Below are 25746 nucleotides of genomic sequence, written 5' to 3'. Positions count from 1 at the left end.
TTATTTTCCCCTGAAGTATTATATTCAGTATTGCAGAGTAGGTGATTCTTGGTTTAAACCAAGTTCCTTTGACATGTGGAATATCATATTCCAAGCCCTGAGAGACCTTAATGTAGAAGTGTTAGATCATGTGTTATCCTGAATTTGTTTCCATGATACTCAAATTATTTTTTCCTGGCTGCTTAGAAAATTTTCTCCTCGACCTGGGAACATTGCAATTTGACTATAATATTCCCAGGAGTTTTCTTTTGGGGATCTTTTACAAGAGGTTATTGGTGGATTTTTTTTCAATTTCTATTTTACCCCCTTATTCTTTAATATCAGGGCAGTTTTCTTTGATAATTTCTCAAGAGGTGAAATCTGAGCTCCTTTTATTTGACCATATTTACTTTCAGGTAGGCCAACAATATTTAAATTATCTCTCCTGTATATATTTTCCAGGTCAGTTGTATTTGTGATGAGATATTTTACATTGACTTCTTTTTTTCATTCTTTTGGATCTGTTTTTTAATATCTTGATTTCTTATAAAATCATTAGCTACCATTTGCTCTATTTTAATTTTGAAGGAATTACTTTTTTCAGTGAGTTTTTTATTTCCTTTTCCATTTGACAATTATCTTCTTTTTAAGGCATTCTTCTCCATATTGGCTTTTTAGATCTCTTTTGACATTTGAGTTAGCATATTTTGAAGGTGATATTTTCTTCAATATTTGGGGGGGGGGAGTCTCCTTTAGCAAGCTGTTGACTTGTTTTTCATTATTTTCTTGTATCACTCTCATTTATCTTCCCAATTTTTCCTCCACTTCTCTTATTTTCAAAATCCTTTATGAGCTCCTTTATGTCCTGCAAACAATTCATAGTTTTCTTGGAGCCTTTTGATTCAGTAGTTTTGCTATATATATTTTAAAGCTTTATTAACTTCTGATTTACAACATTCGTTTCTGCCAGATTTTGAGTTACATTTTTTCTCCCTGTTTTTCCACTACCCACCGCCCCAAAATAGCAGTCCTACAAGATATCCCCTCCTCCAATCTGCTGTTTCCCATATTTTCTCCCATACCCCTTTGAACTTTTCCAGTGGATCTCTATGCCTCAGTGCCTGTATAGCTTATCTCCCAATTACATGTAAGGTGGTATTAATAATAGTACAAATATATATACACACGCACACACACACACATACATATACATATATATTTGATTTTAAATATTTCAATTCCAGATTCATTCCCTTCCTTCCTTGTCACCCACCCTTACTGGGAAGATAAACAGTTCAGTATAGGTTGTACATGTGTGGCTAATGCAAAATAATAACATGGTAGATATATTGTAAAAGAGTGACTATATTTCCCTCCCTCCTATCCCACCTCCCATTTGTTCTATTCTCTACTTTGATCCTGTCCCTTTTCAAAAGTGGGTGCTTCAAACTTCCATGCCCCCCCCAGGCTGCCCTCCCTTACATCATCGCCCCTCTCATCCCCTTCCCTCCTACTCTCCCGGAGGGAGAGATACCCTATTTAGTGTGTATTTCATTCCCTCCTCAAGTCAAATTTAATGGAAATAAGTTTGACCAATTCCCTTTTGCCTTCCTATTCTTCCCCTCCATTGTAACCATTTTCCCTTGCCTATTCTGTATGAGATAGTTTACCCCAATCTGTTTCTCCCCATCTCCTCTCATTATATTCCTCTCACCTCTTAATTTCACCTTTTAAGTATCATCCCTTCCTGTTAAATTGGTCCTGTGCCCTCTATCTATGTGTACCTGTGAACATATATACACACATTCACATATATATTCATATGCCCATATACCCTCATATATATATTTCTAATCCCGTCAACTACTGAGAAAAGTTTCATAAGTTATAATTATCGTTTTTCCATGTAGGAATGTTAATAGTTCAACTTTGATAAGTTCCTTATGACTCCTTTTCCCTGTTTACCTTCTCATGCTTCTCTTGCTTCTTGTATCTGAATGTCAAATTTTCTATTCAACTCTGGTTTTTTAATCAAGAATGCTTGAAAGTCCTCTATTCCACTGAATGGCCATATTTCCCCTGAAACATGATATTCAGTTTTGCTGAGTAGGTGACTCTTGGTTTTAATCCCAGCTCCTTTGACCTCCAGAATATCAGATTACAAGCCCTTCAATCCCTCAGTGTAGAAGCTGCCAGATCCTGGGTTATCCTGATTGTGTTTCCACAATATTCAAATTGTTTCTTCCTGGCTGCTTGTAATATTCTCTCCTTAATCTGGGAATTCCAGAACCTGGGTATAATATTCCTAGGAGTTTTCTTTTTGGGATCTTTTTCAGGAGGTGATCGGTGGATTCTTTCAACCTCTATTTTGCCCTGTGGTATTAAAACATCAGGGCAGTTTTCTTTAAGAACTTACTGGGGGATGATTTCTAGGTTCTTACTTTGGTCATGGCTTTCAGGTAGTCCAATATTTTAAATTATCTCTCCTGGATCTATTTTCCAGGTCAGTGGTTTTTCCCATGAGATATTTCACATGGCCTTCTATTCTTTCATTTGTTTGGATTTGTTTAACAGCATCTTGATACCTCATAAAGTCATTAGCTTCCATTTGCTCCAATCTAATTCTGAAGCAACGACTCTCCTCAGTGAGCTTTTGAGATTCTTTTTCCATCTGGCAAATTCAGCTTTTTAAGGCATTCTTCTCCTCATTGCCTTTTTGAGCCTCTTTTGCCTTTTGAGTCAGTATGTTTTTTAAGGTATGATTTTCCTCAGTCAGGCTCTTGACTCTCATTTCATAATTTTCTTGCATTGTTCTCATTTCTCTTCTCAATTTTTCCTCCACTCCCCTTATCTGCTTCTTAAGGTCCTCTATGGCCTTTAACTAGCTCGTATTTTTGTTTGAAGCTTTTGGTGTAGGAGTTCTGGTTTCACTGTTTTCTGCCTGTTCCATGCTTTGCTCCTTTATGTCCCCAAAATATGAGTCTAATGTTGGAATATTCTGTCTGCTTTGTTTCCTTTGCTGGGTCATGTCACCGCTCAATCACGTGAACCCTGGGCTTTTTGCCACAGTAGGACTCTGCCACCAGACAGGGGAGCTTTCATCCCAAACCCTGGGGTTTTCTCAGCTGCCAGAGGTATTAGATGGGTGCCCTCACTGAGGTCTCCACACACTCTGGCAAACTGGACACACACCCCAAGACCTCCACCCTAGACTCTAATCCAGATCCAAAAAGGTTAAAGCAAGAGCGATTACCCTTCATACTGGTGCTTAGTCCCCTTATACTCTGTAGGCCATGAGCCAAAGCTTCCACGTGGCTCTGCCTGGCTGTGCCAGTGTCTCAGCGGCTTCTCACCTCAGGGGGCAAAAGCCACACACTCCCACTTAGTGGGTCCCAAAGTCCAGACTGACCTCTCACTTTGTCCTTCCCATCTATGTGTTGATAAATCTTGAAATGGCCACAGCTGCTGCTGATTTGGAGTCCCTCCAGCCAGCGGCTGGTCAGGCCTGCCTGGGGTTAAAGTCTCAGTGTGGGGCTGGGCTCAGCTCCCAGTTTGCTGTGTTGGATTCCTGCTGGCCTGCTGCGCTGTCCTCAGTGGGAGGTTAGCTTCCCTGGGTCATTTTGCGGGTTCTGCAGCTCCATAGTTTGTTTGGAGTTCCCTTTTTACATGGATTGGGGAAGGTGGAGCTGTGGCATGGTCATGCTTCTATTCTGCCATGTTGGCTCCGCCTCCAGGAGTTTTGACTTTATTGTCTTCTTCTAGTTATATATATATTTATTTCCTTTGTCACCAAACAAAGATTCTAGTTTTGTTTCTTTTCCTCCTTGCTCATTTTACCAGTCAATTACTTGTCTTTTGTGCTCTTTGCCAGGTAAACCTCTATTTCCAGAGTGGAGAGTATTCTATCTGAAATTTTCTGGGGTATTGTACAGCTGTTATCAGAGCTACTCCTAGTCTCCTGCCTCAGAACTGTGAGGAGGGCTACCTCTCCACAGCAGCCACACGTTCTGCCACATTAGCACTCCTCCTCACCCCAGTACTGCCACCGACAACTGCCACCCAGATTGAAGCAGGAAAATGCAAGAGAATTATGCCTCAGTGGCAACAAAGAGATTCCTGCAATTGCCTTCTGATCAGCCTCTTGGTTCCCTCACTATCTATGGGCCTAGATCCCTGGAAGCAGCTGCTCCTGCTGCTGCCACTGATATTGCTACCAGAGCCAGCAATACTGCCAATGCCCAGCCAACACATCTTCTGCTCTAGGGGCAAGGCCAGACAATGTTCTTCTCTCACACAGGTCCAAAACGATTTCCCCAGTGACATTTTTCTTTGGTGTGTGTGGGTTGAGAAGAAGGGAAATTTATTTGTTGGTCTCTGTTGATTTTACAGGTATATAGTAAAATGATGATGGTGCCAGCAATGTGCATGAATATTATTGTGGCTCTGTTAAGCTTTGTCTTCCCAGAAACAGAAACTGTGGAGGACTTGAGATGGCCTGGGCACTCTGAGCTTCAATATGGAACTAGAAAAGGAAGTGGATGAGGTACTAGATGAGGAACTGAGAGCTGCCTACCTATGAATGCAGGTGATAATTGGGTAGATTCAGACAGCAGCCAAACCCATGGAAGAGGAACCATGGAATATGAGAGCGAGCCTTGAGTCAAGATTTAAAAACCTGTCCTTGGGTACTTAGTGCTGACTGAGATAATGATTCCATGTGACCTAGGGGTAGAGAACTTTGACCTTTGCACTTTGTGTTCCTTAAGGAGGCTTGCTTCTTGAGGATGACTGAGTTAAGTACTTACTCAATGATATCTTTTGCTTAAAACTATATGGCCACTTTGGTGAAAACTATGTGGCCACTTTAATGATAAGTTGTTATGTCATAATATTGTGAATTCTGTTCTTTTTTTTCTGTGAATGGTTTGCTTTAACTTACTGCCAAACAAATAGAGAGTTCACTATACTATGTGGTCAGAATCTTAAGCCTGTTCACAGTAGCAGTACTCTGGAAAGCAGTGCGTGCTTGGCTTTATAGTATGTATGTAAACACACAACATACATATATGCATGCATGCACAATGCTTTCCATTCACCAAAACATTCTGTTCACCTGTATTTTTCAATGCTGAAAATTACTTATTGGATTTTTTTGTAATTTTTGTACTACTCTAATAAAATATTAGATTTTAATGTTTACTAGATGGTGCTTTTCTATGTCAAGCCTGTTTCTTAGAAAATCTTCTGAAAATAAAGCTAACATGAATTTGAATATGATAAGGATGGTTCTTCCACAAAAATCTATGGTTTAGATATTGTATGAGGTATTCAAAACCACAGAAACAGTGAAGGTGGGACACTTCTAGTAATCTTAATCAGTTTTTAATTAAAAAAAATTGACTTCATGTGAGAACTTAATATTCTTTTGAATGAACTTAAAGGCCCAACAAATATCACAATGGATACACAACTCTCCATTAGAGACATAACTCATTTATTCCTAAGTAAGGACTATTTTGTTTCTAAGCAATTATACTTGCATTACCTTTTTCACAGCAGACTCTTTCTAACTCTATATTTGCTACTGTCATCCTCCTTCCCAGTTAGTATTTGAAACCTACTTATTAATAATTTTAGAAGATTCACATGTTATATATTAAGGGGGTAAGAGCAGCTGGATTGTCAATTTACCCAAGATGAATTGGAATAAAGTGAATGTCACATCAAAAATAGGACTTGGTCAGGACTGGTGAAAAACATTAAAGCAGTAATTCTGGCTAACACAAGCAGTGGTCACAACAGGGACAAAAAGGTTAGATAGTTGCAAAATTATGTTGTGATCTAGATGAAAAATAACATTAAAAAGAAGAAAAAATGTAATTATAGACAAGACTGAAGGGAGATTCTGAACAAGGATTATTAATTTATTTTATTTTTCATTTTCCTCTTTATTTTTTGGTTTACATCATTCATTTCCTCAAGATTTTGAGTTACAAATTTTCCCCCCATTTTCCCCCACCCCAAAATAAATATCCCATTGAATATCACCTCCCCAAATCTGCTCTCTCCCATATCTTCTACCACCCCCCTCTGACTTTCCAGTAGGGCAAAGTGGATCTCTATGCCTCAGTGCTTGTATATCTCATTTCACAATTACATATAAAATAATAACAATAATATGTATATACATTTTTAAACATTTGATTTTAAAATTTTGCTTTACAATTTTTATTTTAAAGATTTGGATTCCAGATTCTTCCCCTTCCTATCTCATAACCCACCCTCACTAGATAAGCAATGCAATATAGGTTATACATGTGTAGCTATGAAAAATATTTCCACAGTGAATATATTGTGAAAGACTGACTATATTTCATTCCATCCTACTCCACACCCCACTTGTTCTACTGTCTACTTTTAAACTGTCCCTTTTCAAAAGTATGTGCTTCCAACTTCCCTCCCCCCACCCCAGCCTGCCTTCCTTCCATTATCCAACCACTCTTCCCCTTCCCCTCTACTCTCCTGTAGGGTCAGATACCTTATTTAGTGTATATGCCATTCCCTCCCTAAGCCAAATTCAATGGGAATAAGGTTGACTCATTCCCTTTTGCCTTCCCGTTTTTGCCCTCCATTGTAACAATTTTCCCTTGCCTCTTCTAGATGACATAATTTACCCCATTCTGTCTCTCCCCATCTCCTCCCATTATATTCCCCTCTCACTTCTTAATTTCACATTTTAAGTATCATCCCATCCTATTAAATTGGTCCTGTGCCCTCTATGTATACCTGTAGTCATATATACACATTCACATATGTATTCATACACCCATACACACTCCTTTATAGACATATACATGTATTCATACATCCATACATACTCCTTTATAGACATATACATGTATGTATACATACATATGCTTTTATACACACACACACACATTTCTATTCCCTTCAACTATTCTCATACTGAGAAATGTTTCATAAGTTACAATTATCATTTTTCCATGTAGGAATATAAGTAGTTCCACATTGAAAATTTATGATTTCTTTTCCCTGTTTACCTTCTCATGCTTCTCTTGCTTGTTGTATCTGAATGTCAAATTTTCTATTAAACGCTGGATTTTTCATCAAGAATGCTTGAAAGTCCTCTATTCCACTGAAAAACTATATTTTCCCCTGAAACATGATACTCAGCTTTGCTGGGCAAGTGATTCTTGGTTTTAATACCAGCTACTTTGACCTTCAGAATATCATATTCCAAGTCCTTTGATCCCTCAGTGCAGAAGCTGCCAGGTCGCGAGTTATTCTGATTGTGTTTCCATGATATTGAAATTGTTCCTTCCTGGCTGCTTGCTATATTTTCTCCTTGATCTGTGAACTCCAGAAACTGACTCTAATATTCCTAAGAGATTACTTTTGGGATCTTTTTCAGGAGGCGATTGGTGGATTCTTTCAATCTCTACTTTGCCCTCTGGTTCTAAAACATAAGGGCAATTTTCCTTGAGAAATTCTTGAAGCATGATTTCCAGGTTACTTTTTGATCATGGCTTTCAGGTAGTCCAATAATTTTAAAATTATCTCTCCTGGATCTATTTTCCAGGTCAGTGGTTTATCCAAAGTGATATTTGACATTGCCTTCTATTTCTTTATTTGTTTTTATCTGTTTAATAGTATCTTGATTTCTTATAAAGTTACTAGCTTCCAATTGCTCCAATCTAATTCTGAAGGAATGATTCTCATTAGTCAACTTTTTCCATCTGGCAGATTTGGCTTTTTAAGGCATTCTTCTCCTCACTGATTTTTTGAGCCTCTTTTGCCATCTGAGTTAGTCTGTTTTTTAAGGTGTTACTTTCTTCAGTCAGGTTGTTGACTCTCATTTCATAATTTTCTCATTTCTCTTCCCAATTTCCTTCACTTCTCTTATTTGATTTTCAAAATCCTTTTTAAGCTCCTCTATGGCATTTAACCAGCTCATATTTTTCATGGAACACTTCATTGAAGGAGTTCTCACTTTGCTGTCTTCCTCTTGTTCCATGCTTTAATCCTTTTTGTCCCCAAAATAGGATTGTAAAGTTAGATTGTTCTGTTTGCCTTGCTTCCTTTGCTTGCTCATGTTGCCACTCAAGTACTTTATTTTGAGGCTTTTGCCACAGTAGAACTCTGCTACCATAAATGGGAACTTTATCCCAAATGCTGTGGTTTTTGCAGCTGCCGGAGATATTATTTGGCTGCCCTCTCTGAAGCATCCACATTCTCTAGCAAACTATTCATGCACCCCAGGACCTTCACCCTAGATCACAAACCAGATCCAAGGAGGTTAATGCAAGAGTGGTTAACCCTCAGACTGGTTGCTTGGTCCCCCTACAATCTGCAGAACAGCAGCTCTGAAGCAGCCATGTGGTGGGGGCTGCAGGGCAGTGGAACCTCAAGTGATTTGCACCCCAGGGGCAAAGGCCCTAACACACTCCTGAATTCCCAGGTCCAAACGTCCACACTTCACTGAACTCTCAATTTGTCCTTAGCATTTATGGGTTGATAATTCTGGAAACCACTACAGCTGCTGGTGATCTGAAGTCCCTCCAGCTGGTAGCTGTTTAGGCTGCCCCCAGGCTAAAACCTCAAGCTTGCCCTAGGGCTGGGCTTGGCTCCCAGAGAGCTATGCTGGCCATTTCCTGCCAGCCTGCGGGGCTGTCCTCAGTATGACATTAGCTTCTCTATGCCATTTTGTGGGTTCTATAGCTCCCAAGGATTATTATTTTAAACAAACACTTTATATATGGAGAAGACTAATTCTATTCCAGAAAATATTCCTTCCCTTCTTTAGAGGGTCAATGTTTCACTCAGATAAAGTATGTAATACTGAAATCAATATAAACTTATTTCATAGAAGACAGCTTAGTCAAACTGTACCTGAACAAGCATTTCCTTTAAACAAACTAGGCAAGATACTATTCGTATTTGCTTGAAGATATATAGTGAGGGAAAGCCCACTGTCTGATGGCAGCCAATTCTACCTCTGGATAATTCTAATGGTTAGGAAGTTTTACCTTAGAACAAACCAAAATCTGCCTCTCTGCAATGTGTATCTATTACTCTTAGTTCTATTTTCTGGACCTAAGAAAAAAAAAAGAATGCCTCATCCATGTGACATTTTTTTGTCTACTAGAATACTGCTATAATGGCCCTCCCCAAAACACATCCTCCAGCTAACTATTTACAGAATATTTGACTGATTATAATGAAATTATCTTAAAGCCTTTCACCACTCTAGTTGCCTTTCCCCTTGATACCCTCTATCTTGTCAATGACCGTTCTGGAGTGTAGTCCCACAAAAGAACATAATCCTCTACAAGAGAGAGAAAGAATCAAATTTGATTTTTCTCTACTTGGTAAGAAGAGGGAAAATAGATGAGCTCCTCCTCACCCTCATAATGGTGAAATTTAATATCCAACTATCAATATTAACATATGGATTTCTTATGGGCATGAGAGTAATTATGTTTTATTTTTTGAGCAAAAGAAAATATCAGGTTTTTGTATGAATACCCCAAATCTCACAACAGTACTTTTAGTTTCTGTCTTATCACAAGAAATCTGAATAAGATAACATGTATTGCATATTCAAGAGATGAGCATAAAGTCTGTAATTGCCTCATTACTATGTGTAGTTTTACACTGGTAGAAATTAAATTTGTTATTTTCTATTGATTTACTTCTATTGCCATGGGGATCCTAGGTATGTAACTGAACTGAACTTAAATTGGGGTAATATATGTGTATTATCTTTTTGATGAGCAACTTACAAATCTTTCCATAGAATTCACATGAAATCAAGGCAAAATGTAATTTTTTTTGTACATAATACAGTGACAATTATATTTGAATGAAAGATTTTCAATAGAATCACAGAGTACCACAATGTTGGTGTTTAAATGGGGACAGGGGGGAAGGAACCCTTACTGTATATTCTGCTATCATCTCTATTAAAAGGCATATTTGAAAAAGTGCTAATGAAACTCCAGGGATGTAATCCAGAGTAGTAATTATTTCAACACATTTTTGGTAATGAGTTTTTTCCATATTAGTAAGCAGTTAAAACATCAACCAAAGGACAAAAAGAATTTACTAATAAGAAGTGACAGGTACTGGGAGAATCTTGTAGGCAAAGCCGATTTCTCCTATTTTCAATGGTATTATGAGGCTGTATTTGATATAAAGTACTTTGCAAACCTTAAAGTGAAATAAAATTATTATTATTATTATTATTATTATTATTATTATTATTATTATTATTATTATCTTCTTGTCACCAGATCTCCAATCTATAAATGACCACTCCCAGAGTCTTCTACTGAACTGATGAGCTCAGATGATGTTTATAGAACAAAGGGGACAGACGTTTAACAAGAGTGGCCAGAATTTAAAAAAAAAGCATACACACACATTTTTAAGTTTAATCTGCATTATTTCTTAAATCTAAAAATAAATAGGTAAATAACCTAATAAATCAACTCCTTAACTGTAGGATTGCCTTTTTTGATATGTAAGTGCTAACACTGAAAATTTATCAGTGGGTTCTAGAAAACTTGTTGCAGTTTCTATTTCAATGAAAAGGATATTCAGTCAATTCTACTAATCACTGTGAACCCAATATGTGTACGGCATTATAGTATGTGTTTGAAGAAATGAAGTATGAATAAAGTAGATGAGATTAGATTATAATGTTGAGACTTTCTACTTCAACCAAACTTCAGGATTGTGTTAGGTATAAAATTCATATGGGAAGTAATTCTGTACAACCTTAAGTTCCTATATGGTAGGGGATTTTTTCTAAATATTCACGAGTATTTCCTTAGAACAACTTGATTTTCCCAGGATTCCTCGTTTAAACAAAACTATAAACTCTTAGGAAAATGAGGAGGAAGAGGGGAGGAAAGAGAAAGAAATAAGCATTTAAATAGCACTTAATATGTAATGGGCATGATGCTAAATGCTTTAAAAATATTGTCTCATTTAATTCTCAAAACTAATCTATAAGGTAGGTGTTTTTATTACTGACCATTTTACAGTTGAGGAAACTGAGGCAAAAAGAGATTAACTAGCAAAGGGTCACAAATTTGATAAGCATGAACTAAATTCATATCTTCCTGACTCCAGGCCTGGTGCTTTTTTTTTCTATTGTGCTATGTGGCTGCAAACAAATACATGGGCAGTTAACTAGCTGTTTATATAAATTTTCAGAATTACTAGAAGAGATGCATTATAATTCAAAATGTCTTACACATAACTTTCACTGAAAAAGTGTTGAACAAGTACATTGTTTAAAAATACATATTCGGGGTGGCTAGGTAGCACAGTGAGTAACAGCACTGGCCCCAGAGTCGGGATAACCTGGGATCGAATCTGGGCTCAGACACTTAGCACCCACCCAGAAACACCTGGCTGTGTAATCTTGAGAAAGTTACTTAGCCCCAATTCCTTTAAAAAAGAAATATATATATATATATATATATATATATATATATATATATATATATATATACATATATATATATATATACACACACACACACAATTGCATATTTGTTTTTATTTTTAATATATTTCATCCAAGAGTTCATAGAGTTTAGAGCTGGAAGTAAGATAAAATCATTGATTCCAAACTCTTCACTCTGTAGAGAAGCATTTTGTGTCTAAGAGATATTAAATACTTTACTCCAGTCACGTATTTAGAGTTAGCAGGGCTGACTCTTGAAACCAATTCCTCTGTGTATAAATCCAGTCCTCATTTGGTTGCTATTGATTGGTTTGCTAAATCATTTCTGTACAGGAAAACTGTGGGTTCATCCTTCAGCAGGGCAGTAATGAACACCTAATCTAATTTGGACTAAGAGGATGACTTCTTAGTGCTGGCGCATTATCTTGTGCAAATAAAACAGGTGGGAGAGATGGTTGCTGCTACCAAGGTTAACTGGATTAAGTCAAGTATAGGATGTCCAAATCATAGATCACATTTCTATACAGCACCTTAAGGATTACAGAGTGCTTTTCTCATAATAGTCCCATTAGCTATAGAGGATTGCTATTATAATCCTCATTTTATGGATGAGAAAATGAAGTTCAAGGAGGCATGTGACTTGTCCAGGGCTACAGTGAGCCAGCATCTAAGTCCACATCTCCTGGCTTCAGATGATATGCCCTTGTCATTATACCCTGTTTCTCTTAATGGGGCATTAGATAATTTTTTATTTATTCCAGGATTATTATTCCAAATATTCCAGAGTTATAATCATATGCATGAATTTGAAAGCACTGTCTCTTTCAGAATTTTTTCCACCCCATTTAATTATGACATAACAATAACAGCAAGTAGCAGAAGAAGTTCTTATTCATTCTTGCTGTTGCTTCATTGCTTTTGGTACAACATCATCAAAATATTATTAAGGACCTTGGTCTTACATTGAATCACCAAATGAGAGAAATATTCAGCATCCCTTAATATGCCTGCATCACATCACAGGCTAGCGTGGTGTGCCACTGCATGTTTGATATCACTTTTTTGATAAATCTATAATTACTTTCAGAGAAGGTCATGACCTTCATATGTAGAAGTTGTTTATTCATTAAGGAATTATTTATATTGTTGAAATCACAGGTCCAGTACCATCATTGGAACATAGAAAATGCAAAATGGAACTTCTGAGTCAAACTAGATTATAGCTGACATCAGAATAGTTTGATGTCAGCTAAGTAAACCATTCATAACTGTGAGTCATTCTCTAGAGACCAAGAGTCCACTTCTGCAGGACAGACGCAGAGAAAGTGATAATAATAATTCTATGGCCACATTAAAATATACTCTCCCTGGGGATTACAGAGGCCACCCATAGCAATAATATTTCAGAAGTGTGTATTACCATAGTTTCCTTTGGAAAACACATATCCCCTTTGTCCAATTTTCTCTCCTGTACAAAAAAGTTGCAGAAAATCCAAATGTATTCCATTCATCTATACTAAACATTGTGTCCATGGGCTTTCTACCAGACAGAGTCCCAAGTTTTTATCTATTTCATGCAAGAGACACATCTATTTGAATTACTTTATTATTTTAAATTTCAGAGGTTTGAAAGAGTTTATGGAACTCCCTGAGGTGTCTGAATTAGTGCTAAGAGGAATCTGGCTAAATATTTATATAGTTTGTGATCAAAATGCTAGCTGCTACAATAAATAACCTGTGTTTGGTTTTGGAGAAAAGGATGTTTATGTATTCTAGCCATAAGTGATCTTTTAAAAAAATTTTTGACTTATTCTTCTCCCTTATGACTTCTATTCTTTTATGGTCTACCATAAGAAGATTGCCAGCGGTATGCTGGGAAGGCAGCTTACATAGTCCCAAGACATGGGACATATTACAAAGGAAAAAATATAATAATGCACTTGTTCCAATTAAACTTGAGGGAGAAATCTAATGTAAATGGATTTGAATAATTTCAGATGAGCTTCGAAGTCAATGAAATTGTAATTCATATTGTATCCCAGAAGTCCAGAAAATAAAAATAGCAGAAATCCTAAAGGCTCTAAATCAGTGGCATGAAATCAACCTTCCCAACCAGAAATGTAAACTTTTCCATTTTAGCTATGAGAAATACCTAATTTCTCAGATGACAAAATCATCATGGAGGAACAGGTCAATCATTGTTTGAGGAAGAGATGATAAACACAAGGGAAATCATGATAGACAGTCAAATATGAGCACTGCTCAAATGGATATTTATTTTATTTTTTTTGAAGGGGGGAGGGCAGAGCAATTGGAGTTAAGTGACTTGCCCAAGATCACATGGCTAGTAAGTCTGAGGCTGGTTTTGAACTCAGGTTTTTCTGACTCTAGGGCCATTGCTCTATTCACTGCACCACCTAGCTGCCCCTCAAATGGATATTTCAAATGTCTCTATCTGTCTTTGTGTCTCTGTCTCTCTCAAACACAAACACACACACACACACAATTCTGCCAGACATTGAAGTGCAAGACATACAACCCTATTCTTTGACCCTCATGTTTGTAATGGAAATGCAGATTTAAAGATCTTCCCTGCCCCTAGGCTAACGTGCACCTGGAGCCTGGGGTGGGAGGCTTGTTTTTCAGTAGATACTTTTTGATTGGCCAGTGGGTCAATAAGGTTGTTACATTCTCTGAGCCAGGAGAAGGCTATATAAGCCCTGATGTGTAGCTTTGTTTTGGGACTCACTTTGAGAAGTGTTCTGTGATTTGATCTGAATTCTGGGAAGCCGTTCTTGAGAGTCCTCCGGCTTTGAAAAACCCAGAATGTGGAAACCCAGATGTTGACTGGGTATGGATGTAATGGTTGGACAGTTTGGAAATCTGTCTACTTGATGTTTCTGTCTTGATAATTATGCCTGTATACTTTGAGGTTCAGGGCGCTGACCTTTTCTCCGGAACAAGGTAAACGATATATGTCTGACTGATTAAAGTAAGCTTGTTAACCCATTTTGAGTTGCTTTCCTTTAACAAAGCAGATCCAAGAACCTGTGTGAGCAGGCACCCTGGGGACACTGGGGTGCCTGCTGCTACAATGTTCAAGGCCAGGCTTTTGTTACTCACTGTGGATTTATGCAAAGATAGGAAAAGGCATCTCTTTTTTACATTCAGTTTTCCCCTTCCTCATTTTCCCTTTCACTTCCCACCATCCTTAAAATAATCTAGAGGATTTCCTCCTTGCCTTAGCTGGGGAAGGCACAGTGATATTCACTACAAAAATCAAAGGAAGATGATGGCTAATCTTTTCTACACTCAGAGACAGAGAAAACAATCTCTCAAGGGGAACGCAAATGAATAAAAAAAAATCTTAGAAGCTTTCACATTTCACAGGACACTCAAAATATATGGGAAAAATATTCTTCCTTGTTTAGTTCCTAACATAGTTTGAATCTTGGTTGTAATTATTTATCAACTTTAGAAAATATCCCATAACTAATGCAAATTTGTTTTGGAGGACCCATATTGGATATGTGTGTGAATGTTTCCTTTGAAAAAGGACAAAAATTGAATTATTTAATAAAAAAAAACACATTAAGATTCAAATATATATTTTTGAAGAGTAGAGAGTGTCTATAAAATGCTGATGATAATGAAAATTCATAATAAATTTAAATTATTTTGTTAAAGGGAAACAAGCCTAGAAACTGTCATTCAGTAAAAATATGTCTCTAAAGGTTATTTGTGACAATAAAAGAATGGCTTGAGGAAACAGAACTGAAAGAACATCTTTGGTTCCTTCAGGATTGTTTCAGTGTAGTATTTCCACCACTTCCTAAATACATTTTAGTGATATGATTTTACTACTTATGGGAACCAGAATTTTTTTTTAGACAAATAAGTATAAATCTGTTAACCTGAATCTGTAGCATTCAGGAAAGATGATTTGTTTTTAACAAAAGCAATCTGAGGCTATTTCAAGTATTTTTAGGCATTCAACTATAGTTGGGTACCCCTTTATAGATAATTTTACCTAGCCATATTCAGAAGTTTTGTAATTTGCCCACTGCCTACACTAGAGTAGTCACTGAAATAAAAAGTATTTCTCCCAGGTGAAAGAGAATAAAGTCACATCTTTCTAGGATCATTTAAATCTAGAATAAGACGATCTCAAAAAAGAGTGCACGGAACAGATCTATATTGCTATATGATAAAAATTAGACAAATTAATAAGAACCATGGAAACAAAATAATCAACATTTTCAGAAAGGAGATTTCTCATATAACAATGGCCACACTTGCCAAGCCCAAGTGTCTCAGTGGACATAAGCCTCTGCAGGATTTAACAAGAGTTGTGGAATCTATGGTATCTCTTTTGCCATTTGGTCTGGTGAAGCGTCATTGTTTTATACAGGCCTGACCAGAATGGAACTCTTTAAATCATATGAGAGGATGTTGTACAGGAAATGGATAAAAACCTGTGTGCTGTGAATTTGGAAGAAATATCTCAAAAAAGTAACCTTAGAGTTCATAAAGGGAGTTATAGGTTTGTACCAAAAAATCCTAAGTGAGTATTTTATTCAACAGTAAGATGAGCCCACAAATCCTATGTATAAGAAGGCCTCTGCTGTCTTGGAGATCTTCTGCCCAAATTAAATGGTTTGATGTGATTAACTAAGGTGGAAACATTGCTACCAGAGTAAGTCTGGATTTTGGCAACACCATAAGGTAACAGGATTAACAAGTTGCAATGCCAAGATTAAGACATTCTTCAAAATCACCTGACATCTTGTCCCTGCTCCTCAATCTCCCAAATAAGGAAAATGGCTACGTTCTGTTAGCCACTTGTTATGTTGTCCTAAGTCCATATAAGACCCCATATAAGACCGTGTGTGTGTGTGTGTGTGTGTGTGTGTGTGTGTCTTCTTTTGTTCTGTGAAGTTGCTGTCTACCAGGCTACTGATCACCAACTAAAGCTAATTAAGCTTTTATATTTTCTGGCTTTGTTTCTTGATTTACCAGCCATCAAACAAGGGACCACAGTGAGAGGAATTTACTTTCCAGGAGTATTACAAGCAAGTAGGTGGCAGAATGGCTAGAGCATAGTGCTTGGAATTGGAAGGGCTCACTGTTCCTGAGTACAAATCCAGGCTCCTACACTTACTAACTGTGTGGCCCTGGGGAAGTTGCTTAGCCCAGTTTGCCTCAGGTTCCTCATCTGTAAAAATAGCTAGAGACAGGAATAACAAACCATTTCAATATTTTTTGCCAAGAAAACACCAAACAAGGTCACAGAGATTCAGATACAACTGAAACAACTCAACACTAAAAAGAGTCTTCTAGGACTTTGAAGAATTCCTTAGTAATATATGAGCTACAATAGTACAGAACTAGCTTCTCTCTCTCTCTCTCTCTCTCTCTCTCTCTCTCTCTCTATATATATATATATATATATATATATATATATATATACACACACACACACACACACAAAACTCACAAGGTTATTTCTAAGGCTCAAATTATATACCTATACATATACATACATATACCCACATAGATGTGTATATTTACATCTATATCTATAAATATATAGATAGATATATATGTATATAGATAAATATACACACATATGTGGGTAAATGTATGTATATGTATATGTATGTAATTTGAGCCTTAGAAATAACCTTGTGAGTGAGACAAGTACTATCACCCCTCATTTTAAAGATGAAGAAACTTTGGATCAGAAAGTTCCAATGACTTTCTCATGGAAACACAGCTTTTATGTGACAGAAGCAAGATTTGAATCTTGGTCTTTATTAGATAATAATTTCTGCAAGCCTTCTACCATTAGACAGTTTCTTATGAAAAATTTCCTCCTCCTGCTAATTCACAGAATTGTAAGGGTCCTTAAAGGTCACCTAGCCAAAACTTCCCCTTAAAGGAAGAATCTCTTTAACAACAATACTGATGTGGGCCTCCAATTTCCCTTTAAACACTTTCAAGTTTAGGGAGCTCACTACTCATTTGTACAATTCATTCCTTTATTAGATGGCAATGATTAATAAAGTAGATTTTAAAATTCATGATACAAAAGAGTCGGTAGGATAATATTCTCCACACATTCAATATTATGTCATTTAGTACTTAATTATGATATTGCCTATGCTGTTTTCAATTCGTTTTATATGTTTTAACTTTGTTCTATTAACCATATTATGAAATCCTTAAAGACAACAATGAAATATTGCATTGAGACCAGTCCAATATTGGACAGTTGGGATAACTAAAGTTTTCCCTTGATTAGTTATATATAGTCATTTCTATCTCAATATTAATTGATATCTTTAGTCGGGTATAAAGAAACACCCAAAATTATACTGAATGAAGGTCTCAAATAAAATGTTAATATAAACTCAAAACAACTTCAAGTAACCATGTGACAAGCATCTCTATTGTGAATAAACTAACAATATCCATTCACTTATGCTGTTAAGAACATTTTATTATTTGCTTTGTGTCTTTATACATTTATTTCCCTATGGATGTTTGTATTTTAGTGCCAATTGTGAAGCAAGTGGTTTTACATAATCTGCTTAAAATTATTTTGTCAGTGCATCATATTTTTATCCACTGGTGTTTTACTGAAATTTTGGTGTTATTGTTGAGTTGTATCTGAATCTTTGTGATCTCGTGGACCATCACATGCCAGGTACTTCTATCCTTCACTTCTCTTGAAGTCTGTCCAAGTTCACATTCATTGTTTCCTTGATACTATCAGTTTCATTCTCTGTCACCCCCTTTTCCTTTAGCCTTCAATCTTTCAATGTCACATGACAATGTGAAAGTGTCCTGTAGTTCTTGGAATTTTTTCAAGAAGAGCATAAATTGTAGGAGATTCTACCAAGACTGAAAAGAAAACAGAGCTGTTCATTGGTTAAGTGAAGGGCTATTATCCCATTTTCTGAGTAGCTGAGTTTATAGAAGCTAATCAACAACAAATTGGTCACAAGTTGATGATGAATTTTTTTTTCTATTCATAGTCAATTTATGAAGATATCTAGTAAGGTATGATGGGCCATCAACATGTAACAGTGGAAAGGATACTTGAACTGATAAATCACTTCAGGAAGTATATTTTTAATGTTTTGCCTATTGCTACACAAATCTCTTTTATGTGATTGTTTATAAAGAGCAAATTCATGGTAGTAAATATTTTATTGTTTCATTATACATTTGTATCTCTACCTGTTAGTTAGAAATGTCTCACTGGATGTCCAGAAGATTTCTGAAAATCAACATATTGAAAATGGAAGAATGTCCACTCTACATTTTGAATTTTTATGTTGTGTAAGGTGCTGTATTTGAACTGAAATACCCATGTGATCTCTTTTGAAAGCCTCACCTACACAACACAATGGAATTGGTTTGAAATATACTTCTAGCTTATGTGATCATACAGGATAAAAGGAAACCAAACACACTGGTCTTGCCTCACAGACTGATTAGATCAAGTTTATAAAATCAATTTAAAATGATATTTCTGGTAAATAATTATATATTTATATATAAATAACTAATACAATTAATCATATTACAATAATAACTATACTATTATATTAAATAATTATATTATATTTATATAATAATAAAATATTATTAAATAATTATAATAATATATTATAATAACAAAATATAAAATAATTGAAAATAAAAATTTATATATAAAAAATAAAATCAATTTAAAATGATATCTTGGTCTTATGTGTCCATGAGTATATAGGCCCAGTTACTTTCCATTAAAGTAACACCTTCATAAGTAGTCAAAAGAATGATTTCAAATGGAAAAAAATTTCTGGACCTATAAGAAGTAACTCTTAAAAAATTCTCTCAATGCAGCAGTTAGGTTCCTCTGCTCTGAATATTTCATAAGACTTTAAGGCATAATAATTTGTAGATTTTAATTACATTCACATATTAAGATCATCTTTAAAGTCTTGATTTAATGAACTGCTGATTTTTTTGTTGTTTTTATTTGTACACCTAAGGGCAGAAGGTAGTTTATTGACACAGAAAGCAAAGTCTGATAATAAAGGAGTTACTAAATGAACTATACATTCTAATAACACTAAAAAAAGACACCATGAAAGATTTCAAATATGGACTACTTACAATAAGAACAACCATAGACTTCAATCCTCAGCCCTATTCGACCTTCTCCATTCCAGTCTAAAGGCACTATGCGTACATATCGGGCAATGACTGGATGCTGCAAATCATGGCGGACCACGCCATCAGAGTTTATATTTCCTGGAAATGCCTGAAAGGAAAAAAAATGAGAAAGCTATGAGCAAACCCTTGAAATATCCAAAGTAACAGACTTTATTGGATCTTCAAGCTATTAAATCCTTGATGTTTATTAGCCTATGTTTCTGGCAGTGCAACATAGACACATAGTCTGAGTGATCCAATGCATGTCACTTAACATCACAGTATATCAGATTCCTCTTTGAGACTAGAAATTGTAAAGTTTACAATTCTATCCACATCTTCATTGACAGAAGGATTTTCCTTACTGGAATTTCTCTACACCAATGAATTCCTGTGTCTACTCCTAACACACAAACATACACAGCATTTTTAAGTTCAGGATCCTCTAGCAGGACCTTCCCATTCTATTGCAACAACATAAGGCAACTGATTTAAATCATATTTTTATGAAATTCTGGCATGCGACTTTCCCTGCTTCAAATGTTCTCTTGAAGATACTAAAGTCAGAGTTGAACAGTTCTGTATCTTTTTTTCTTTTTGTGTAACCATTATTATTATTAACTTATATTAACTACTTTGATGGTTACAAGACACTTTTTCATAACAACCTTAAGAAATATATGATGCAGATATTCTTTCTTTCACTTTACAAATAAAGACAAGGAGAGTCAGAAAAGTAAAGTCATTTAATGAAAGACAGACTAAGGGTCAGAGCAGGATTTAAATCCAGGACTCAACTATTTAATTTCATTCAGTGGAATGTATATATCTGAAGTGTGTACCACAGGGTGGATTTATTTTGTTTCTTTAAAATGACCTCTACTGTCAGCTGCAACCCAAATTTAAATATTATGAATATTTTTCTACAGTATACTGCTTAAAAAGAAAAAAAAAGCAAGCACAGGCCTATCCTCAAAAAATGTATCAAAATACTGCCTATTTTCCTAATACAAGTGCCAAGTAGATACTATACTATTCCTTGGCAAGAAGGAATTTTTTATATGATAGCAATTCCTAAGGCAATATTTAAATAAACAAGGAACTGACATTTTTTCTTTTAGTAACTTTAAAAACACACAAATAAGCATAGACTACATTGTTTTCCCAGCAAAATGATAAATATCAAATGAACTTCACTTGTGTTTGTTTTGGAGAATTCAAATTATAATCAACATCATCCTTTCTGTATAACATTTTTTAAACTGTAGGATTTGCCTCTTAAGCAAAAGAAAGATGCTTTGAGTTTAAGAAACTGAAGATTTCCATCTAAGGAGATACAGAGTTCAGACCATTACTGTCTAAGATCCCACATTATTGCAATCTTGACCTGAAGAGTTCAGCTTTATATAAAACAGAAAGTTCAATCTTCATCTCATCATGTCCTTCTCCACTCTCTTACACTTCATTTCAGGCCTAGTCCTTTTCTTCCTTATAGAAAACTAATAAAGTAAGAGAAGTGTCAGGTTTGATGTCAAACCCCATTGACTAAATATTGAATTGAAAGCCCTTTAGAATTTCATATAAGCTTTGAAACAACAGTCTTCAGTGGTGGTAACTTTTGACCATTACTCACCTTCGCTGAAGTAGTGCTAGCAAAAGGCACACCTGAATCATTCAGCTTTTCTTCACATCATAGAATTATCAATATTAAGTTCAAATGTCAAGACAGAGAATAGCCTACAAATTTTCTACAAGATTTAACCTGCTTTATCTAGTCTTGAGCAATTCTGAATAAAATAAAAAACATTCAATCTGCATAATAAGTAATCCTTATCATATGAAATATGCAATTAGATATTGATAAATTTGTCATAGTTTGTATGGATGACCCTTTCCTTTCTGGCTCTCCTTGGTTCTTTTCATCAGCACCTAATAAAATAACATGTGCAAGTAGGTGTTTAATAAATGTCTTTTGATGAAAATAGTAAAATCCTTCCTCTCAATTATGAAAAAAAAATATTAAGAAAGAAAAGAAAATTATTTTAATGCATTTTTAAATTCCCAGCTTTAATCAGGTCAACAAGACAACTGCTATATTTGAAAGGAACTGCCTTCTGGCTTAATAATTAATAGCATTTAACCAAGAACAGAAGTTAAAAACAGATAATTTCCTCTTTTTCTAGATATCTTCTTCCTGATCATCTCTTATTTGTTCAAAAACAAATACAAAGAACAAAAAAAAATGGGTTAATTTTATTAGAACATGAGCAGCCTTATACTTAGTACACATTTACATACTTCTAACTTTAATTTGAACAGAGTTGGAAGTTACTGGCTACAGAGGAGAAGATTTAAGATAAAAAAAAAATTCCCCCATGTTAGCAATGGTCTCTGTACTAGCAAAGAACTTAAAAAAAATCTCTTTGGCTATCAGTTGGGAAATAAATGTCTAAATAAACCATGGTACACAAATATAATGAAATGTTATTACACATTAAGAAATGAGGAAATGGAAACTCAGAAGAACCACCTGCTTATGTCATAGACAGAATTCGAACCCAGGTCTTCTTGCTTCCCAGTTCAGCACCCTATCCACCTTAACTAGATATGACTTCAGAAAAGAAGATAAAAGATAATATAAATACAATCTTTGAAGAGGTTCTAAAGGATTTAGTAACATCCCAATACCTAGGTTCCCAAAGCCTGAGCTTCCTATAGATGCATCCTAGAGCAATTTGCCCATACAATTCCATCTTTTTCTATATCCTTTTACAGGGGGTAACATCTGCTAAAGTGGGTAGAAGATTATACTAGCAAATATGGTTTATTGTTAACAAATCCCTTAAGATTAAGAATTTTGCATCACAAAATGGGAAATTAAGGGAAGCTCATCAATTTCTCCAATAATTAAAATACATTTGCTTCATTCTCGAATAGAACAATATCCTTTCAAATGCAGCCTTCATTTAGATGAATGCAGTACAGTAATACATGCTTTGTGGATAATGCAAACATCCAGTTCAAATCCATCATGGTAAGACTGAAAAATCAATTTGCAGGCGCTTGTGAATTATGTGCTGTTACCATTAAATCTCCTTCTCCAGCTGAGATTTTATGTGAGCTTAGAAAGACAGGTTTTCATTAAAAGGCTATTTATACAATTCACAAAGCCTCATGTTTACTAAAGTTAGCACACCATATAGTTGCTGCCTATAGGATAAATGCCCTATATATTTTACAAATGCACAGTGAAAAACTAAGAGACTTTCTTAGGAGATGATTCCTATAATACAATGTAAGTCATCCAAAATGTCAAAATTGGAGAAATTTGAAAATTTTCCAGCTCTGTATTAAGTGCCTGGAAATTATCTTTTATGAGCAAGAGAAACATTTATCAGTCTCATATACTTCCATAATACAAAATTTTGTTACTTCCTTGGTGAGGGTGCTGCTTACTTTATCAAAGGTCTCAAATTCTTAAACATTCATATACCAATTTATTAGTCAACTACCACTTATTAAACACCTACTCTGTGTCAGATACAGAGTTAAAGGAACATCAGGTGTCATTAAACTTACAATCCTAATTTTATAAAACAGGAAGCTTAGGTCTAGAGAGTCCAAGTATGTGGCCATGATCACACAAGTAGAATGTCACAGATATAGATGACATGTATCATTCCCTGTGGCTGAAAACATAATATTCAGCAGTCAGATTAGCAACAATTCTCTCTCAAAGATTGGAAACAGCAATGTTCAGACAAAAGACACATATCTCATCAACTGATTCTAATCTGAAAAATTTCCCAGATGGTAGAACCTTGCATGCAATAGGCATAGCCTTCAAGAAGCTTGGGTCACTCTCTATCACAACAGAGACTTCCAATAATAGAACAAAGGAGCTTTAGGAACCCAAGTGTATCCCTGCAACATGTCTCAAGTGTCTCCCTTCCTCTTCCATTATGACAACCACAAGGGCCCCAATGCTTGACCTCATTAACTTTTATCTGAATGTAGGCGGGATACACCTAACAGGTTTTTTTGAATAAATGCAGCGCAATAGGGGATTCAATGTGAAATTAGAAATTAGGAAAAGTTGAGTCAAATCAGACCTCAGATACTTAGGAGAATGACCCTGGGTGAATCATTTAACCATTCTTATCCTGAGTTTCCCCATTTGTTAAATAGGGATAATAGTAGCATCTAACTCACAAGGTTGTTGTGAAGATCAAAAGGGATAATTTGTAATAAATTGCTTATGAACATTAAATTACTATATTAACATTATATTGTTATTGTGGATACGGTTGGAGCCTAAATTCCCTCCACTCCTTCCAATAAAGCCTTCATATGAATACCAAATTAATGTTCACTCACTGTGAGCCATCAAAACCTGAATAAGAAGCAACTGAGGCTTGGGCTGGAAACTGATTGGTCAATTAGTGTAAGCCAGAGCGATGTGGGCTTCAAAGGCATAGTCAAGTAGTTCCATTTCAATCCCAATGAGCTTTATCTGAGTACATTTTTTTCAGCGCTATATTTCAGGAATTCATAAATTAAATCTACATGAGACAAAAAAAAGTCAATAATCCCAGTTAAAAAAGATGACACAACAAATTTCTGTTCTGGCCCAAAACTCTGAGGGTCTTCCCCTCCCTGATTGATTATTTAGGGAAAGTAAACTAGTTCATCTTTTGCTTCCATTGTTACCTAGCCTTTAATTACTGAATGATTGTTGTTTCACGCAAAGTGACATCCTGACTTTACAAGGACAGGGTCTGGCACTGCATGCAGAGCCATCTTTAGTCATCCTGGTCTATCTTGCCACTGGACTCTGATGACTCTTGAGGAGAGAGTGAGGCTGATGAGTTTGCACAGCTCTGCCTCACTGAAATCTAATTCACTTGCAAGTGGAGACATCATCTTCCTGCTGTCATCAGTCCTCTTAGAGAACAAAGGATGAACAACAACCAAAAAAAAGTTTAATATTCTTTTTTTACGGAACTGGTAATTCTACTCCTCTGATCAAATGTTTTAAATTGTTCCCTACTGTCTTACCAAGTCAAGCAGGAACTTCACTGTTTGTCAATGGAAATCTTTAATGACTTATATAGCTCTCCCTTTCCAGACTCATCTTACATTGATCCCCAAGCCGTCACTCTGCCTCCATGTACACTAGGCTTCAGCCAAAGTGGAATACATTAGTTCCTTTGAATATACCTTTGCCCAGATTATGTTTTGTATGTGGAGTGTCCTCCAGTCCCTTCTCTGACTGACAAATTCCTACAAACTCAATAAAGCCCAAAATGAATACCTCTTTTTCCATGATGCCTTCCCTGAACCCTCCTCTCAATAATGCCCTTCCTCTTCTGATATCACCTAATACATTTTATGTCAGCTCTCTGAAGTTGTCATTGTATACCATTCTGTATAATAAGAGGATAGTAGAATGAACTTGGTACAGAGTTGGGACTTTAAATTAGCAGGAGCTAAGATTAAATTCTATATTCCTGTTATAGGAACATAAATTTTTAAGATCTTCCCTGCCCCTAGGTTAAGTGCACGTGGAGCCTGTGGTGGGAGGCTTGTTTTTCAGGAGTGCCCACTCCTTGGTGCTTTGTGATTGGGCAGTGGGCAGTTACATTTGGCAAGAGGGTTGTTACATTCTCTGACCCAGGAGAAGGCTATATAACCCTTATGTGAGGCTTTGCTTTGGGGCTCACTTTGAGAAGTGTTGTGTGATTTGACCAGATGAGAATCTGGGCAGTTGCTGAGAGCCCCCCGACTTCAAAAAACCCAGATGTTGATACTTCCCTCTCTGGTAACTGTTATTTGGTATGGATGTAATGGTTGGACAGTTTGGAAGCCTGTCTGCTTGATCTCTTTCTCTGTCTTGTAACTTCTGTCTGTATACTCTGAAGTCTGGGGTGCTGACCTTTTTCTCCTGAACTAGGTAAATGATATATGTTTGATTGATTAAAGTAAGCTTGTTAACCCTTTTTGAGTTGATTTACTTTAGAAAAGCAGATCTAAGAACCTGTGTTGGTAGCCACCCTGGGAAT

At 35.9% G+C, this 25746-nt stretch overlaps 1 protein-coding gene across 1 annotated transcript in view; it reads right to left on the bottom strand.

Annotated features, from left to right (window-relative positions):
- Positions 1–25746, bottom strand: part of LOC138157377 (contactin-associated protein-like 2) — a 2155842-nt gene that overhangs the window by 1642576 nt on the left and 487520 nt on the right. The window contains exon 3 of the mRNA XM_069082919.1: positions 19646–19793. Coding sequence (XP_068939020.1) covers positions 19646–19793 — 148 coding nt within the window. The remainder of the gene's footprint in view (positions 1–19645; positions 19794–25746) is intronic.

The sequence above is a fragment of the Petaurus breviceps genome, unplaced genomic scaffold (genome assembly GCF_028583685.1).
Source record: "Petaurus breviceps papuanus isolate PSGF00001 unplaced genomic scaffold, PetGlider_PUasm1.0 112, whole genome shotgun sequence".
In the NCBI taxonomy this organism is placed as follows: Eukaryota; Metazoa; Chordata; class Mammalia; order Diprotodontia; family Petauridae; genus Petaurus; species Petaurus breviceps.
This window is presented reverse-complemented; position numbering and strand designations above follow the sequence as displayed.